The following is a 16,825-nucleotide window of genomic DNA, read 5'->3' as shown; positions in this document are numbered from 1 at the left end:
CTGGTCGCCTAGGCTGGGATACAGCCTGCGGAGCAGGTACAGTCAGCCCTATGCAGCCAGAGCCAGAGCAGAGGGGCAAGGGCTTCCCAAAGGAACACAGGCTGCTCCTACCTGAGTGACATTGAGAGGCAGACATGGCAAGATGTCTACTGCCCGCCTGCTGGGACCAGTGCTGGTTGGAGGACCTGTGCTCTGACCAGCCCCAGGCAGCTCACTGTCTCCTTAGCAGTTCAGGCAGTGTGTGGAGTTCTGTCTTGCTTCTACTCTCAAGATGACCCGATCTCTGCCCTCCCATGACTTCTACCCTCTGTCCCTCAGGCCCCTCAGACTGTGGAATTGCCAGCTGTCGCTGGTCACACCCTCACTGCCCGCCGAGGCCTGTCTCTGCTCTTGGTGGGTGGTTACTCCCCTGAAAATGGCTTCAACCAGCAGCTGCTTGAGTACCAGCTGGCAACTGGCACCTGGGTATCCGGAGCTCAGAGCGGGACACCCCCCACAGGTGGGCCTAGAGACAGGAGAGCATAGCACCTTTGACCTCCTGGCCATCCAGGGCTTTGTGTAGTCTCTCTGTCCACTCCCATACTCTATGATTACTTCCCTCCATGCCTTGTCTCCCTGTCTGCCCCCTGACCTCTACCCAGATTCTCAGGGTACTATCTCTTGAGAATGAGAAGTTCAGTTTCTCTGTTTAACACCCCTCCCCTTGACTCCATGAAAAGCTGTCCAGTAATGCTGGGTCACCATTTCCCTCCCCTAGGGCCTAGATCACTGTCCCTCAGATAGTCTCTTTCTCTGCCTCTCCTTCTACATTCTTTTATCATTCATTCTTTTATTCTGGCCACCCCAGTCTCCCTTTCTTCTCTTTCGCAGAGTCTCTGATGGTTAGCCTTTGAACTCAAGAGAGAGAGGGATTGAGGTCTCCTGAGTCTGTGGCCTTAGGGCCGGGGAAGGTGTTGTGGTCAGGAGAAGGGGAGCCCAGAAAGGTGGGGGGCCTTCCTGATCACCAGGCCTTCCCAGCCTCTGTTCTCACTCTACTCCAACCCCCACCAGGTCTCTATGGTCATTCTGCTGTGTACCACGAGGCCACCGACTCCCTCTACGTGTTTGGGGGTTTCCGCTTCCACGTGGAGCTGGCAGCCCCATCCCCCGAGCTCTATTCCCTGCATTGTCCAGACCGCACCTGGAGCCTGCTGGCCCCTTCTCAGGGGGCAAAGGTCAGGAAAGGAGGTCTAGACAGATGGGTGTAGGTGGTGGGAAGGAGGGGGCCTCCCTATCCCAGTGATCCAGGGACTGGCTCCACCCTGGACTCCTACTCCCCCTCCTTCCCAGTCCCCTGAACTGAACTATGGGATTCCAAGCCTCCCCTTCCATCCCTGGCTTGGAGGAAAGAATCCTAGACCAGGAGTTCAGAGGCCTGGGTTCTGCCCCAGCTCTTCCCCACTCGCGGTGCAGCCCTGGCAGGCCCCTTCCCTTCCTGGTCTCCCCATCTGGCACTGGAAGCCTGAGGCTCATCTCATTTCCTAGCAGTCTGGGCTAGGTTCCTGGGGAGTAGCACAGGATTTGGGAGTTCGGGAAAAGGAGATGGCTCTGGGGGCTGCTTGAGGGATGAGGGAGGTTTCCTGGAGGAAGGGGGTGAGATCAGAGGAAAGTTCCGACAGGGTGGGCTGGTGGGGGCTGGGGTGTAGGGAGATCCGGGGTGGCCAGTGGGCTGAGAGAGTGAGCAGAGGACTGTGGGCTCTGACGGGCCATCCTGCCACCTCTCTCCCCAACAGCCCCGCCCCCGACTTTTCCATGCCTCAGCCCTGCTAGGGGACACCATGGTGGTCCTGGGGGGCCGCTCGGACCCTGATGAGTTCAGCAGTGATGTGCTGCTCTACCAGGTCAACTGCAACACTTGGCTCCTGCCCGACCTCACCCGTAAGTCCAATGCTGTCCCTGCGAGCCCCTGTCTGGGGACCCCCTCTCATTAGGAGCCACTTGGGTCCCTTCAGACTCTCAGGCAAAGCTCCTGTCACTCCATGTTATCTACAGGGATGCCCTCCTTCCTTTTTTTTTCCTTAGAAAAGTTTATTTTGCTGTTTTCACTGGGGTTGATGGTGAGGGCCTAGGATTTCTGCTGGCTCACTCATCATTGGTGAATTTAAAACATAAGAGCAGGAATTTAAAGCGCAGGAAGAGAAAACAAACAAGTAGCCCAAATGGTGAGATACTGAAATGAACCAAGCTCTCTAAAACAAAGGAGCCCCCATGGGGAGCCGCCTGGCTCTTTATCTAGTCCTGGGGCAGTGTGTTTATTCCAGAGCCTTCCTTGAAGCAGATATCTCTTCGAAAGGATGTCTGGTGATCAGAGCTTCAGTCAGGCACTTGCATTACTAGAAGGAAACAACAACTGTTATGTTAGGGCTGTACTGCAACATTTGTCTGCATTCTTCATTTCACTCTCTGTTTCTTTTTCTCTATGTCTCTCTCCCTCTTTTGTCTGGCTATCTGTGTCTGATTGCCCGGCTCTGCCCGGTCTTGCTGTGTCAGTCTTTTTGCTCCTTACACTATTTCACTGCCTGCTCCGGGTCCCTCTCTGACTGGTATCTCTGTGTGAATCTGTTCCTGGAGTCTCCTGCCCATTCTCTCTCTCTGAACGCTGCTCTCTTTCCCCAGGCCAGGCCTCTGTGGGGCCCCCGATGGAGGAGTCCGTGGCCCATGCTGTGGCAGCAGTGGGGGGCCGCTTGTACATCTCAGGGGGCTTCGGGGGAGTGGCCCTGGGCCGCCTGCTGGCCTTGACCCTGCCCCCTGACCCCTGTCGGCTATTGCCCTCACCTGAAGCTTGTAACCAGTCTGGGGCCTGCACCTGGTGCCATGGGGCCTGCTTGTCTGGGGACCAGGCCCACAGGTAACGGTGCTGACTGACAGCTCGGGGGCGTGTGGTGCTGGTGTGCTCCATAGGGGATTCTGGGAATATGGGCAGCTCATTACAGGCAGGGGCAGGGGAAAGTCCTGCTTGTGGGCTGGAGTGTCATCCAAGAATGCTTCCTGGAGGAGCTGGGTCTGAACTGGGCCCTGAATGACCAGGAGACTTGACACTAGCAAAGGTTCAGAAGTGGGACTGAGATTGGTATATTTGAAAGACCATCTGAGTTTGGGGAAAATCAGACTGGAAAGTTGGGTGGGGTCAGCTCAGAAAGGACTTTAAGTGCTTGGCTGAGGCTCTGGGCTCCGTCCAGGCCCATAGACCCCTCATCTGTAGTTTAGGAAGCTGACCATGTCAGGAAGCTGAAAGCACCATCATAGATTTAGCACAAACTCATTTGGCTTTATTTGTCCCATTGAATGTGCCACCATCTTTATAGTAAAGGGCTTGCTATAGGGGGTGCTTTCCCAGACTCCACTAGGGGTGGTATGTAACACTGGGTACACCCACTGCTTTCCTAAAGTCTGGAAAGTTCTGAATCACATGGGCTTTCAAGGATTTGGGGTAAAGGATTGTGGCCCTCCACTGTGAGTGACAGGGAGCCACAGAGGCAGCCCTGGGCAGAGAGAGACCTTGGGGCTGTTGCGAGGGAGGGAGTGACAAGGGGAGGCTGCAGGTAGAGACTGGACAGGAGGCCAGGGTGAGGGCAAGGGGCCTGAACTGAGCAAAGGGCTGCAGAGTTGGGCAGGAGGGGACAGTCAGAAAGTCAGGAGGCAGAAAGCTTTGGTGGCTGGAGGGGCAGGAGGATGTGAGGTGTTGTCCAGTGTCACTGGCCTGGGTGACTGGGGAACATGGGACCATTAGCAGGTAGGAAGGGGAAGGAGCAGATTTGAGTCCAGAGCTGAGTGCAGTTTGGGGCACACAGGGGTACTGGAGACGAGCACAGGGCCTGGCTGGGTGTGATGAGCCAAGGCCTAATGCCTCCCCAGGCTGGGCTGTGGGGCACCCCCCTGCTCCCCAATGCCTCGCTCCCCTGAGGAATGTCGCCGCCTCCGGACCTGCAGTGAGTGCCTCGCCCGCCATCCCCGGACCCTGCAGCCTGGAGATGGAGAGGTGAGTGGTGTGAGGGTAGGAGGGGCTCGGGAACCACCGTGCTCTTCAGCTGTGATTGGGTGGGAGGAGCTGGGTCAGGAGGGATGCTGGGGACCCTAGGACTCCATAGAGCCTGTCTTCCCCTGCCAGGCATCTGCCCCCCGCTGTAAGTGGTGTACCAACTGTCCCGAGGGTGCCTGCATTGGGCGCAACGGGTCCTGCACCTCAGAGAATGACTGTCGGATCAATCAGCGAGAGGTCTTCTGGGCAGGGAACTGCTCCGAGGCTGCGTGCGGGGCTGCCGACTGCGAGCAGTGTACCAGGGAGGGCAAGTGCATGTGGACGCGTCAGTTCAAGAGGACCGGTGAGCCCTGAGGCTGGGTCCCTGAGAGGAGTTTGGAGGCCTGGACTCCTGTCCTGGATTCCTCCTCTGAGGGAGGAGGGCCTGGGGGCCTAGACCCGGTTCTAATCACTATGCCCCCAACCCTAGGGGAGACCCGCCGCATCCTCTCAGTGCAGCCCACCTACGACTGGACGTGTTTCAGCCACTCTCTGCTGAATGTGTCCCCAATGCCGGTGGAATCATCGCCCCCACTGCCCTGCCCCACTCCCTGTCACCTCCTGCCCAACTGCACCTCCTGTCTGGACTCCAAGGGTGCAGATGGGGGCTGGCAGCACTGTGTCTGGAGCAGCAGTCTCCAACAGGTACAGGACTCTGCCATGGGCCCAGGCTCTTTCTCTCTGCCCTACACTGACTCTCTCCGCCACCTCCTCCTCTGTCCTACTTCCTTCTCCATCTCCCTAGCCCTGGTCTCACTTTCATGCTTTCCCTTTACGCCCACTCTCTCCTCTCCTCCCAGAGTCTCTTTCTTCCCTCCTTGCCTGGTGAGTCTCCCTGGTATGTCTTCTTGCCACACTCTCTCAGCTCTGGCTCATGCGCTCAGCTCTCCCCGCCCACCCTTCCATGACTCTTACACCATCCCCTCTCCCTCCCAAACCCTTCCACCCTCCTCCATCTCTTTCTCTCTCTGCATTTGGAACTTTTTGTTTCATTGTCTGTTTTTTTCAACCCTCACTGGAGAATATTTTTTCCATTGCTTTTCTGAGAGTGGAAGGGGGAGAGAGAGGGAGAAACATCGATGTGAGAGAGACACATCGATTGATTGCCTCCCGCAAGTGCCCAGACCACTGGGGCCAGGGATTGCGCCTGCAACCCAGGTACATGCCCTTGACTGGAATAAAACCCGGGACCCTTCAGTCCATGTGCGACGCTCTAACCGCTGAGCCAAACTGGCTAGGGCTGCATTTGAAATTTTGCTTTTAAGAAACAGAAACCCACTTGAGCTGGTTTTATTATAAGGAACTGGGGGTATTTGATGGAATCTAAGGACAGGAAATACTGCTGCTCTGTGGTTCTTGGGCCAGTGGGCTAGAGAGATGGTTCTGGAAGGTCTGGGGAGGCAGTGTATCTGTCAGTGACAGTCTGCCCCTTGACTGCCCAGCATATACTTTCTCATAAAGCCTGTTCTTAAGGTTCCTCTGCCTAGCATGATTTAGCTGTCCCAGTGACAGACATTGAAGGCACTTACCAGCCAATCCCACCCCTGGGACACAAGAAAGATTCACCTCCTGGAAGTGATGTCACTGGGCCAGAGTTCCGAGTCTCCAATTTCCACAGATGCCCACTGCCCATTTGTATCTTAATTGTGCAAGACCCAATCGAGGTGTGACTACTCACCATCTCAACCCAGGAGCCTGCACGAATCTTTGGTAAAACGGGAGTGATGTCAGCAGGTCCCATCTGAGGTGTTTCCAACACCAGTGACCAATTCACCAATTCTCTGGTTACAACCTGGTGTCCCAACAATTTCAATTCACTTCTGACATTCTCTACCTAGAGTTAGCGTCAGATCCCACAAGTTAACGGGCTCAACCCTGAATACTGCCCCCTCTTCAGATCCTAGTCATGAACCCAGGCCTCCAGGACTTCTGACCCCCCAGCTATAAATCCAGTTCCCACCACCCCTTCTGCAGGTTTGATAATTTGCTAGAGCAGTTCACAGAATTCAGAGAAACATTTTCTTACTAATGCCAGTGTGTTATAAAGGACGCGATTTAGGAAGAGCCTAGTGGAGGAGATTAATAGGACCAGGTAAGGGTGTGTGGAGTTTCCGTGCCCTCCCTGGGCACACAATCCTCCCAGTGGATGTGTTCACCAATGATGAACCTTGTTTCCAAGAGTTTTTATAGAGCTCAGTGGTCAACCCCGCCTCCAGGTCAGTGGGTGGGGCTAACAGTGACACTCCTCTAATCACTTTGCCATTCTGGTGACCCCTCCCTGAGTCACCTCAGTAGCATGAACTCCTGGAAGAAAGGGGCTCCTGGTGAATAACAAAAGGCATTCCCATCGCTCAGGAAGTTCCAAGTGTTTTAGTAACTTTGTGCTAGGACAAAAACCAAATATTTTTTTGTGTTGCACCACACCAGCCCGTAGGCAGGTTGTACAAATTAAATGGGAGGATGATTGATAGGACATGGAGCAGAGCCTGCCATTAAGTAAAAACTCAGCAACACCCCAAGTTCCACCCACCGGGAGGATTCCCAGTCTCCACTTTCTGGGACACACCTAGAAGATCACTGTAGGGGGTGGAGAGTGGATGTCCCTGTGCGGGCCCTCAGTGTGACCCTGCAGTGTCCGTCTTTAACAAGCAGAAGCCTCTCCTCCCCCAGCCTGGGGTTTATCTGGTGATGGAAGTCCTCCCCAAATATTATTGAGATTTTTCTTTGCGGGTGCTCCAGGGACCAGAAAGCAACACTGGAGAGCACATGTGGCTCCCGCAACCCCCATGTACCTGCCAGGCTCTCGGGGCAGCTCCAGGTGCGAGGCAGGAGGAAGTGGTGCAGAGCACAAAGTTGTTTCTGCCTGTGAATGTGAGAGGACTCCTGCCAGATCTGGTGCCTGGGAAATCTCGTTGAAGTGTTGGCTCAGCACAGATCAAACATAACAGGCATAACAGGCGTGCAGGCCAGACCTGATTTGGCTCAAGGGCAGCTGCGTTTCAACCATCCAGCATTGTTTTTTTGAATAACTTTGGCCTTAGAGCCTGGTGCAGGCAAGAGAGTGCTCCCTTCCCTGGCTGTCTGGCTTCTTCCCTCCTTCCCTTTCTCCCTTCACCAAACTCTTTACTGAGCACCTTTCTTGTGCCCAGGCATTTTGCTAGGCTGCAGACACATGCCAACAGATGAGCTCTGATCCTGCTCTTGGAACTTATGTTCATATGTCTCTGCCAGGAACACAGGCGATGCAGTTATGGTGTTGGGCAGCATTGAATTTGGCCATTAGGGAGGTCACAGCAGAAAGCGCTGTGCAGTCTGGAGCCTCTGGCTTCTCTCCACCAGCTCCCAGATTGCTCTGCTGTCTGCCAGTGGGTGCACTAAATTTAGATTCAGAGGCCTAGCCTGGCAGAGAATTTGGCAGTTGAGCAAGGCTCAGCTCCTCACTGGCCATAACCCTCAGTGGCTCAAAGCTCCGTCCGGGGCAGGCGGGGTTTTCTATTTCAGGGTTGCATGCTGGCTTTGGCTTTTCCTAAGTGCAGCCAGCCCTCCAGCCCAGACTAATCTTTCCTCTTATGCTTTACCTAAGGCCCGAGCAGTAAATAAAATGCTTTTATACACTGAGGTACGTTCCCAAGAGCCTGACCCTCATGCGCGCCTTGTCTGGGCCCAGGACGTGATGAGCGATGGATGGTGTGTGAGCTGCTGCTCGGCCCCTGGCCATGGACTCCTCAGCTTCCCAGGCTAGGTGGTAGCATCCTGTTGCCCCAGCAGCCAGGTCCCCCTTTTTTTTTAAAGCAACTGTGGCTTGCAGCCCCCCTCCTGGCCTAGTTTCTGTCTCCATCTGGGATTATTGCCTGCCTTTGCTTGTAAGATGCAGCTGTGCCTGAGCCAGGCGGGTAAAGGGGAATCAATTTTACTAATACAGTGGCACCTCTTGAAAGCCAGGTGGAGAGTGTGGCCAGGTGTCACCAGGGACTGGAGCTGGAGCTGGAAAACCCCTCCACCTGTGCTTAGGGGTGTGGTTCTCATCTCCGATTTCTTCTGCCTCCACTCCTTTCCTGCTGCTTCCTCTCCTCTTCATTGCTGTCATTTGCTCATCCAAATGGCTGTGCCAGCCCAGGGCTACATACCCCCTTTAGTTTCAAGGATGTCCCTAGTTTGACTCAGTTATGGATGCTTGAGAGGGAGAATGTCACGATGGCCCCAGCTGGTGTCCGCTTTGGTCTACCCAGCTGTGGCCAGGGAGGGTAAGATCTCCAAGAGGGTGGAGCTGGGGAGAAACCTGGGATGTGTTTATTTGACCCAGTGAATCTGCATTTCCTCTCCCCTGGACAGTGTCTGAGCCCCTCGTACCTGCCCCTGCGATGTATGGCTGGAGGCTGCGGGCGGCTGCTCCGAGGGCCTGAGAGCTGCTCTCTGGGCTGTGCTCAAGCAACCCAGTGTGCCCTGTGCCTGCGGCGCCCCCACTGTGGCTGGTGTGCCTGGGGGAACCAGGATGGGGGCGGCCGCTGCCTGGAGGGTGGACTCAGCGGCCCCCGTGATGGTGAGAGGGGCTCGGGGGTGGCATGAGGGGCTGGCACAGAGCATGGAGGGGCACTGGGGGCTCTCTCAGAGGTGGGGCTCAGGCAGTAGGAGCAAGGTCCTGGGGGGCTAGGTAGGTGGTACAGAGGCCCCAGTGAAGCCCTGTATCTCGTGCCAGGGCTGACGTGTGGGCCTCCTGGGGCCTCCTGGGCCTTCCTGTCCTGCCCCCCTGAGGATGAGTGTGTAAATGGGCATCATGACTGCAACGAGACACAGAACTGCCACGACCAGCCCCATGGTTACGAGTGCAGCTGCAAGACAGGCTACCTCATGGACAAGTGAGGCTGCAGCCAGGCGGGGGCCCGGGGTGGGGTCAGGGGAGAGGGACCGGACAGCCTGTGGGGTGGGAGGGTCTGTGGGGAGCAGTAAAGGATGAGGCATGGACCAAAGCAGGACGGCTGAAAACATAGTCCAATGCGTGATGGTGGTGGGATTCATCCAGGGGGCCATGCAGGTGGGGGCTAGGTCGTGGAGGGGCAAGGCTGTGAGTTTGATGGGGGTACCCCAGGAAGAAGGGGCTGTGGGCTGGCTCCTGCAGGGGAGAGAGATGGAACAGAGCAGGGATGAAGATGGTAAGTGGTGGGTTCGGCCATTGTCCTGCCCTGATCCCCACTCCGCCCCTGCAGTGTCACGGGGCTGTGCCGCCCAGTGTGCGCCCAGGGCTGTGTGAATGGCTCGTGCGTGGAGCCTGACCATTGCCGCTGCCACTTCGGCTTTGTTGGACGCAACTGCTCCACGGAGTGTCGCTGCAACCGCCATAGCGAGTGTGCTGGCGTGGGGGCCCGCGACCACTGCCTGCTGTGCCGCAACCACACCAAGGTGGGCCACCCAGGCCTTAGAGCCTGACCCCGGGACGCGGCCCTTCCTTGCTTTCAGCCCACGTTCAGGCACCTTGAACCTTTTTTGAGCCCCGATAAACCAGGCACAGGGTTGGGGGTGTGGCATGACCTTGTCCCAGAGAGGTGTGGGAAGACTTTGGGGACACTGCCTGGGTTTGATTCACAGAGGGGCTGCCTTAGAATAGTGGACAGAGTTGGCACTGGGCCAAGGAGGGTGGTCACGAGGAGGATTTGGGATAGTTTAAGGAAGGGCTTTCTTAGCTCAACACCTTAGGCTGTAAGGGAGTGAACCTCCTGTCACTAGAGGTGTGCAAGCAAAGGCAGGGGGGTAAATCACAGTTGGGCTTGGATTGCCCAAGCCAAGTGCCCCGCTATGATTCTCTAACCCTTCTGACCACATTGTCCTGGTTTCCAGGGCAGCCACTGTGAGCAGTGCCTCCCGCTGTTCGTGGGTTCTGCTGTGGGGGGCGGGACCTGCCGGCCCTGCCACGCCTTCTGTCGTGGCAACAGCCACGTCTGTGTCTCCAAGAAGGAGCTTGAGATGGCCAGGAGGGAGCCAGAGAAGTACTCACTGGATCCAGAGGAGGTGAAAGGGGCTGGCATCTCAAACTCCTGGGTGTCAGGGAGCAGGGGGCTGGTCCATGCCTTTTTGTGATCATCCTGTCCTTCCTCGACCAGGTTGAAAACTGGGTGACAGAGGGTCCTAGTGAAGATGAGGCTGTGTGTGTAAACTGCCAGAACAACAGCTACGGGGACAAATGTGAGAGCTGCCTCCATGGCTACTTCCTCCTAGATGGAAAGTGCACCAAGTAAGTGGAGGCTCCCAGGCCCTTTGCCCTGTTCACTGGCCATAGCTCTGGGAACCAGGCCTCCCTCCCCAGTCCTCAGGAGAAGATGAATCCCCAGGGAGCCCCCGGTCATGGCAGGTGTGGGGGGAAGGAACTGGACTCAGATGGGAGACCCCCAACTTCAGAAGCAGTGCTGAAACATAGCCCTGATGGAGACCTGTGGGCAAAGAGAGGGCCGCTGAGGGAAAGACCTCAGGACACCCTCCCCGCTCTTCCCCTTCCTTCTGGATAGTCAGTCCAAGCTAGTTCTGGTCCTGACTCTGCCACTCACCAGCTCTGTGGCCTGGGTGAAGGGCTGGGCCTCTGTGAGCCTGTTTTCTCTTCTGGCCTGGATTGGAGCTCACACATGCAGCGTCCAGCCAGGGCCTCTGTAGGTCATGAGAGCACTGAAACTCCAGCCTTCCTCCCCCCTCCAGGTGCCAGTGTAATGGCCATGCGGATACATGTAACGAGCAGGACGGGACAGGCTGCCCATGTCAGAACAACACAGAGACGGGCACCTGCCAGGGGAGCTCCCCCAGTGACCGCCGAGACTGCTACAAGTACCAGGTATGTCTGGAGAAAGGAGTTATGGGCCAAGGGCCCCATAGCCCCAAGGGGTCAGAGCTGGGAGGAAGCAGCCTAGCCCAGGCGGGACCAACATTGTGGTTTTGAACTCTGTGGTTCTGGGATCAAGATCAGCTTGATAGACTGTTTCTGAGCCCCAGTCAGTTTCAGGCCCCAGGGAGTGATGCTGATGACCCAAAAATGAGCCTCTTGGGGGGCTCTCTCAGGCTGGTGAGAAGACAGACTCTATTGTAGATAGTCACGACTTAAAGGTTGAAATGCCAGAAAACCCATCTCGTAGTAGCTTAAGGAAAAAAAGAAAATGTATTGGCTCTCAAAACTCAGGTCTGGAGTCTGCCTTCAGGAGTGGTTGGATCCAGGTGCTCACACAATGCCATCAGGACTATCTCTTTCCCTGCATCTCGACTCTGCTCTCCTTTGTGTTGGCTTCATTCTCAGGCACATTTTCCTCCAAGGGGCAGCTCTTACCTAGTGACCTTGAGCTGATAGGGGATCTTCACATTGTTACTAATACTCATATTTGAATTCCTCTTGAGTTGTTTCCTTTTTCTTCAGCCAGGGTTGGGGGTGCTCCTGGAACCCCTGCATTAGCCTCCTAAAGGCTGGCTGCCATGTTGCAAGCTTGCTTCCCACAGAAGGGATTTTCCATGCTCCCTCCTTGGAGTACAGCTCCCACCAGCTCACCCACTGACTGTTTCTAGTTCAGAGAAAAGAGAAAATCCCTTGCTTGCCTCAGTCTCCCCCACCCGTCATCATATCACAAAGATGCAGTTTGACCCAAAATAGCAACAGAGCTTCACAAGCCTTACTGATGCCTGACATCACCATCCTGGATCAGAAGTTTTTGCTTTCTTGATGCATAATCAAAGGCCCTTTGCAAAACAAGACACACAAAAAGCCCAGAGATTAATTCAGCCCTCCCCCTCCAGCAGCTCTGTTGGCAGCCATGAAGAGGCGGTCCCTTTAGTTCTAATAACGACAGCAGTAGAAACTAGTATGTGGGAAGTACCTGTCACTGAGCTGGCACTGTGCTGTGGAGACAGTGGAGACAGCACAGATGTGGAGGGCTCGTCAGGGCTGTGCTGGGGCCTTGGTGAGGTGTACGTATAAGAGAAAAACGGGGCTTGGAGACATTCCATGTCCTGTTTCAGGTCAGACAGCCACTTGGGTTTGGAGCCTGGACTTACGCTTGTCTGATGCTAGAGCCTGAGTGGTTTGACTGGACTGCAGGAATCAAAATAGCTGGACCCATCCACTCATTCAACACACATTTATTGAGCACCTCCTATATGGCAGGCACTGTGCAAGGTGCTGGGGACACACAGGGAACAAAAACAGGCAAAGTGATCTGTTCTCAAGGAATTTATATTCTCATGGAGAAGTCCAGCAACAAACAACTGAACAAGCCAGAGAGATACACAGTGTGGTAGTAATGAGCAGAAAGGAGGGCTGGGAAATGTTGGGGAGTGAAAATGGTAGATACTGTGGCCTCCATGGGAAGGTTACACTTGAGTAAAAACCTGATGGAAGTAAGGATGCCAGACAAGCAAACATGGGGGGGAAGGCAAGGGGGGTGGAGAGTGATCCAGGCAGAAGTTCAGCTGGTGCAAAGGCCCTGAGGTAGGACATATCTTAACATAGTCCAGAAACAGCGAGGCTCACCCACCTGTGCTGTGCCTGTGATTTTAGCCGTCCCGTGAGCCAGCCACATTTACTACCTGTGTACAGAGGAATAATCTGAAGTTCAGCGAGGTTCAGTCACTAGTTCAAGGCCACACAGCTAGTGGGGAAGTGGAGCCAGGATTCAACAGAGCTCTTCCTTGCTGTGCCTTAGAGTTCCAGAGGCCCCAGCATCAGGGTGCTGTGGTCACTGGGTGACACCAGGGATGGCAGTGCTGGAGTGTAGGGTACTGGCAGGGTCCACACTGTCAGGGAGGTTGGGGGGTGGTCACAGGAAACTGCTGGGACACTGTGGGGACCAGGGCCTTTGCTGCCTACCAATAGGTAGGGAATGTCAGTTTTGCCTGGAGGGGTGCTGGGCACCGGGCTCAGCGCTGATGGCTGCCTCCACCCTCCCCTGCCCACAGTGCGCCAAGTGCCGGGAGTCCTTCCACGGGAGCCCGCTGGGTGGCCAGCAGTGCTACCGCCTCATCTCTGTGGAGCAGGAGTGCTGCCTGGACCCGACGTCCCAGACCAACTGCTTCCACGAGCCCAAGCGCCGGGCCCTGGGCCCTGGTCGCACCGTCCTCTTTGGCGTGCAGCCCAAGTTCACCAATGTGGACATCCGCCTGACGCTGGACGTGACCTTTGGTGCCGTGGACCTCTATGTCTCCACCTCCTACGACACCTTTGTGGTCCGAGTGGCCCCCGACACGGGCGTCCATACAGTGCATATCCAGCCACCCCCACCCCCACCGCCACCCCCACCTCCTGCGGATGGCGGGCCTCGGGGGGCCGGGGATCTGGGGGGACCGGGGGCCGGGAGTGGGTCGGCCACCTCAATGGAGCCACGGGTGCGAGAGGTGTGGCCACGAGGCCTGATCACCTATGTGACAGTGACGGAGCCATCAGCTGTGCTGGTGGTTCGCAGTGTGCGGGACCGACTGGTCATCACCTACCCGCACGAGCACCACGCCCTCAAGTCCAGCCGCTTCTACCTGCTACTACTGGGCGTGGGAGACCCAACTGGGCCCGGCGCCAACGGCTCGGCCGACTCGCAGGGCCTGCTCTTCTTCCGGCAGGACCAGGCCCACATTGACCTGTTTGTCTTCTTCTCCGTCTTCTTTTCCTGCTTCTTCCTCTTCCTCTCCCTCTGCGTGCTCCTCTGGAAGGCCAAGCAGGCCCTGGACCAGCGGCAGGAGCAGCGCCGGCACCTGCAGGAGATGACCAAGATGGCCAGCCGCCCCTTCGCCAAGGTCACCGTCTGCTTCCCGCCCGACCCCGCTGCCCCCGTGCCTGCCTGGAAGCCGGCCGGACTCCCGCCGCCCACCTTCCGCCGCTCAGAGCCTTTCTTGGCACCTCTGCTGCTGACGGGGGCTGGCGGGCCCTGGGGACCTGTGGGAGGGGGCTGCTGCCCACCAGCCATCCCCACCGCCACTGCTGGCCTGCGAGCCGGGCCTATCACCCTTGAGCCCACGGAAGATGGCATGGCAGGTGTGGCCACACTGCTGCTCCAGCTGCCTGGCGGGCCCCACGCGCCCAACGGTGCCTGCCTGGGCTCAGCCCTCGTCACGCTGCGGCACAGGCTGCATGAGTACTGTGGGGGGGGTGGGGGTGCTGGGGGCAGTGGGCATGGGGCTGGTGTAGGTCGGAAGGGACTGTTGAGCCAGGACAATCTCACCAGCATGTCCCTCTGACCCAAGGCTGGGTCCCCAGCCACAGCAGCCAAGTGCCCTGATGGCCCCCTGGGCTTGGGGCCCCTCCACATGGGGGCCCCTGGACACTGTTTCTTCAGAGACCTCTGGCTTCCTTCCCCTGGGGGTCCCCAGACAAGGCCTCCTTTGTTGTGCATTCAACAGTTATTTATTGAGTACCTACTGTGCGCCAGGCACTGTTGAAGGCACTGGGCAAACAGGAACCGAAGACAAATTTCCCTAGTCTCGTGGGACTGATGTGGCTATAGGGACCGAGGGGTGAAGTCAACTGGGCATCTGAGAAGCTAGATAAAGACTGAGAAGGAAAGACTGGGAATTGCTGCAGGAGTGGGTTCCAGGCAGAGGGAACCAGCTTGTTTTAATGGAAAGATCATAAAGCTGGCCAGTGTGACCCCAACTGAGTGTGAAGAGGAGATAGGGCCGGGGTCAGGCAGGGTTGGTTCACCCTGGGCCTGTGGGCCCCAGATAGGGTTTGGGGTTTTGTTCTCAGGGCAATGGGAAGCCATTGGACAGTTTTATGAGAGGGGATGACAGGATCTGATGTACCTATTTAAGAGGTCACTCAGCTGTGGCATGGAGAATGGATTGGAAAGATTCAGAGAGACAGCAGGGGGACAAGAGATGATGATGGGCCAGATCGAGTGGTGGCCATGGGAGGGGGGTCAGGGATAGAGGCAGGATGTGAGTGGAAGGATGTAAAGGTTGTGTGGGTGTCAGGGTGAGGGAGGGAGGAATCCAGAATGACCCTAACTTTGTGGCCCATGGGTGATGGGGTCGTTTATTAAGATGGGCAGACTGGGGCTTGTGGGGAAGATCAGGAGCCTAGTTTTGGACCTAAGATGCCCTTTAGACATCTCTTAAATCAGCTCCAACCAGGGAAACAGAAATCAGTCTGAGCATTTCAGCAGAAGGAATTGAGTGCAGGGGACCGGCTGGACTGGTGAGGGATTAGGTTGAGAAGAGGCAGAGGCAGGACAGTGAGGCAGCCCAGGGGCTCGAGCAAGAGCAGAAAGCTGTTGCTGTCACCCCTTGGCTGGAGGGACAAAGCTCTGGCAGTTACTTGACCTCAGGACTAGGGTCACAGGCTCAGAGGGAGCACTAAGAGACAGAGCTGAGACAAAGCCACTGCCTGAGATGCGGCCCCAGGCATGGGGAAGAGGAGATGGGGTTGGAGACAAAAATGGAGGCCTCAACGAACAGCTTTCTTCCCAGACAATGCTGCCTTGGACTTCTGGGCTCTCCCCAGGGGCTGCCCCCACCCCAGCCATCACCTTGGACTTCTGAGCTCCTCTACCCCTTGAGGACACGCCACCCCCAATCCTAGCCACCTTAAAGTTGAGACACCCTCTTTTTTCCCAAGACCATCCCCCAGCTGCTATTTTGGACCTTGGAGAGCTGGGCCTTGCATCTTCCCCTCTGCCAGGGGCCACAGTCTAAGAGGCCCATCCATGCGTGCCACCTGAGGCTGGCTGGGAGAGTGGGGAGTGACTGAATCAACAAATAAAGTGTTGGAAGACCGGTGTCCCAGCGCTGTCTGCATCTCTGACCCTGATAAGGAGACTTGTTTTGGTACCTCCTCTAAGCCACATGACCTGGGCTCCTCTGCCCCTCCTAGGCTGGTGCCACTGTATAAGCTCTTGTTCCCAGAAGGGACAAACCAAAGGGGCATGAGGGAACCGAGACCTTTGACTCTTCCCCAGGCCTCTGTCACAGGGAGACCTCAGTTTGTCTTAGGAGGGAAAACAGGCTTGCCTTGGTCCCAGGACCAGGTGTAATTCTGGTCTCTGAACTGCAAGGAGGGTTCAGGCATGGAGACTGAAATGAGTCCCTAGCATGGCAGGCTTTCTCTAATTAAAGTAGACTCTCAGGATCCAAAGCTAAAGCATCCTGGGGCCCTTTATCTGCCAGTCCCCTGAGGCTAGGGGAGGTGGGAGCGGAAGATCTCTGTCCCCTTGGTGGCCTCCATCACAGGAGTCTAGCTGGGAGTGTCAAATTATGGACTTTTCTGTGCAACCCAGCCTAGAGGCCCCAAGCAGGCTGCTTCATCTGACGTTTAGCCAAGGACATGGTGATTTGGACCTAGGAGCCATGTGGGTCTCCAGTGTGGTCTGTGAATATCATAGTATTTTCAGACTTTCTGGGCAGTTTATGGGATTTTCGGGGATTTCTCTGCCTTTGTGAGCTGAAGGTAGTACCTAACCTCCAAGATGTGACAGTGAACTTGTATTTACTGAGTACCAGTGCCAGGCAGTTTGCTAGCTTGCTACTGCTGTGTCTTCATTTGAACTTCCCTACAGCTGTATGAGGTTGGTGCCATGTATCCCTTTTTTTGCAGATGAGAAAACAAATAGGTTTTATTTAGCTGTCGAGTGATAGCTGTCATCTGAACCAAAACTTCTAACTCTCAACTCCAGGTGCTTGACCACCAGGCTTTTCTGTATTTTTTATTATTATTATTGATTCCAGAGAGAAAGGGAGAGAGAGAAACATCCATCGGTTGTCCCCCATATGTGCCCCGAACGGGGATCGAACACGCAACCTGGGTATGTGCCCTGACCAGGG

The 16,825-nt window shown here is 56.0% G+C and overlaps 1 protein-coding gene across 1 annotated transcript in view; it reads left to right on the top strand.

Moving 5' to 3' along the window:
• The window catches only part of MEGF8 (multiple EGF like domains 8), a 39,537-nt gene extending 23,752 nt beyond the window's left edge, over positions 1-15,785 (top strand). Inside the window, exons 28-41 of the mRNA XM_016209251.2 lie at positions 319-499; positions 1,051-1,214; positions 1,773-1,917; positions 2,656-2,887; positions 3,895-4,018; positions 4,148-4,361; positions 4,488-4,702; positions 8,390-8,597; positions 8,754-8,913; positions 9,262-9,454; positions 9,890-10,060; positions 10,153-10,283; positions 10,739-10,871; positions 12,977-15,785. Coding sequence (XP_016064737.2) covers positions 319-499; positions 1,051-1,214; positions 1,773-1,917; positions 2,656-2,887; positions 3,895-4,018; positions 4,148-4,361; positions 4,488-4,702; positions 8,390-8,597; positions 8,754-8,913; positions 9,262-9,454; positions 9,890-10,060; positions 10,153-10,283; positions 10,739-10,871; positions 12,977-14,245 — 3,540 coding nt within the window. The 3' untranslated portion in view covers positions 14,246-15,785. The remainder of the gene's footprint in view (positions 1-318; positions 500-1,050; positions 1,215-1,772; positions 1,918-2,655; positions 2,888-3,894; positions 4,019-4,147; positions 4,362-4,487; positions 4,703-8,389; positions 8,598-8,753; positions 8,914-9,261; positions 9,455-9,889; positions 10,061-10,152; positions 10,284-10,738; positions 10,872-12,976) is intronic.
• Positions 15,786-16,825: the final 1,040 nt, after the last annotated feature.

The sequence above is a fragment of the Miniopterus natalensis genome, chromosome 18, assembly GCF_054644295.1.
Source record: "Miniopterus natalensis isolate mMinNat1 chromosome 18, mMinNat1.hap1, whole genome shotgun sequence".
Taxonomy (NCBI): Eukaryota; Metazoa; Chordata; class Mammalia; order Chiroptera; family Miniopteridae; genus Miniopterus; species Miniopterus natalensis.
The sequence above is the reverse complement of the archived record's forward strand: the minus strand, read 5'-3'. Positions and strand labels throughout refer to the sequence as shown.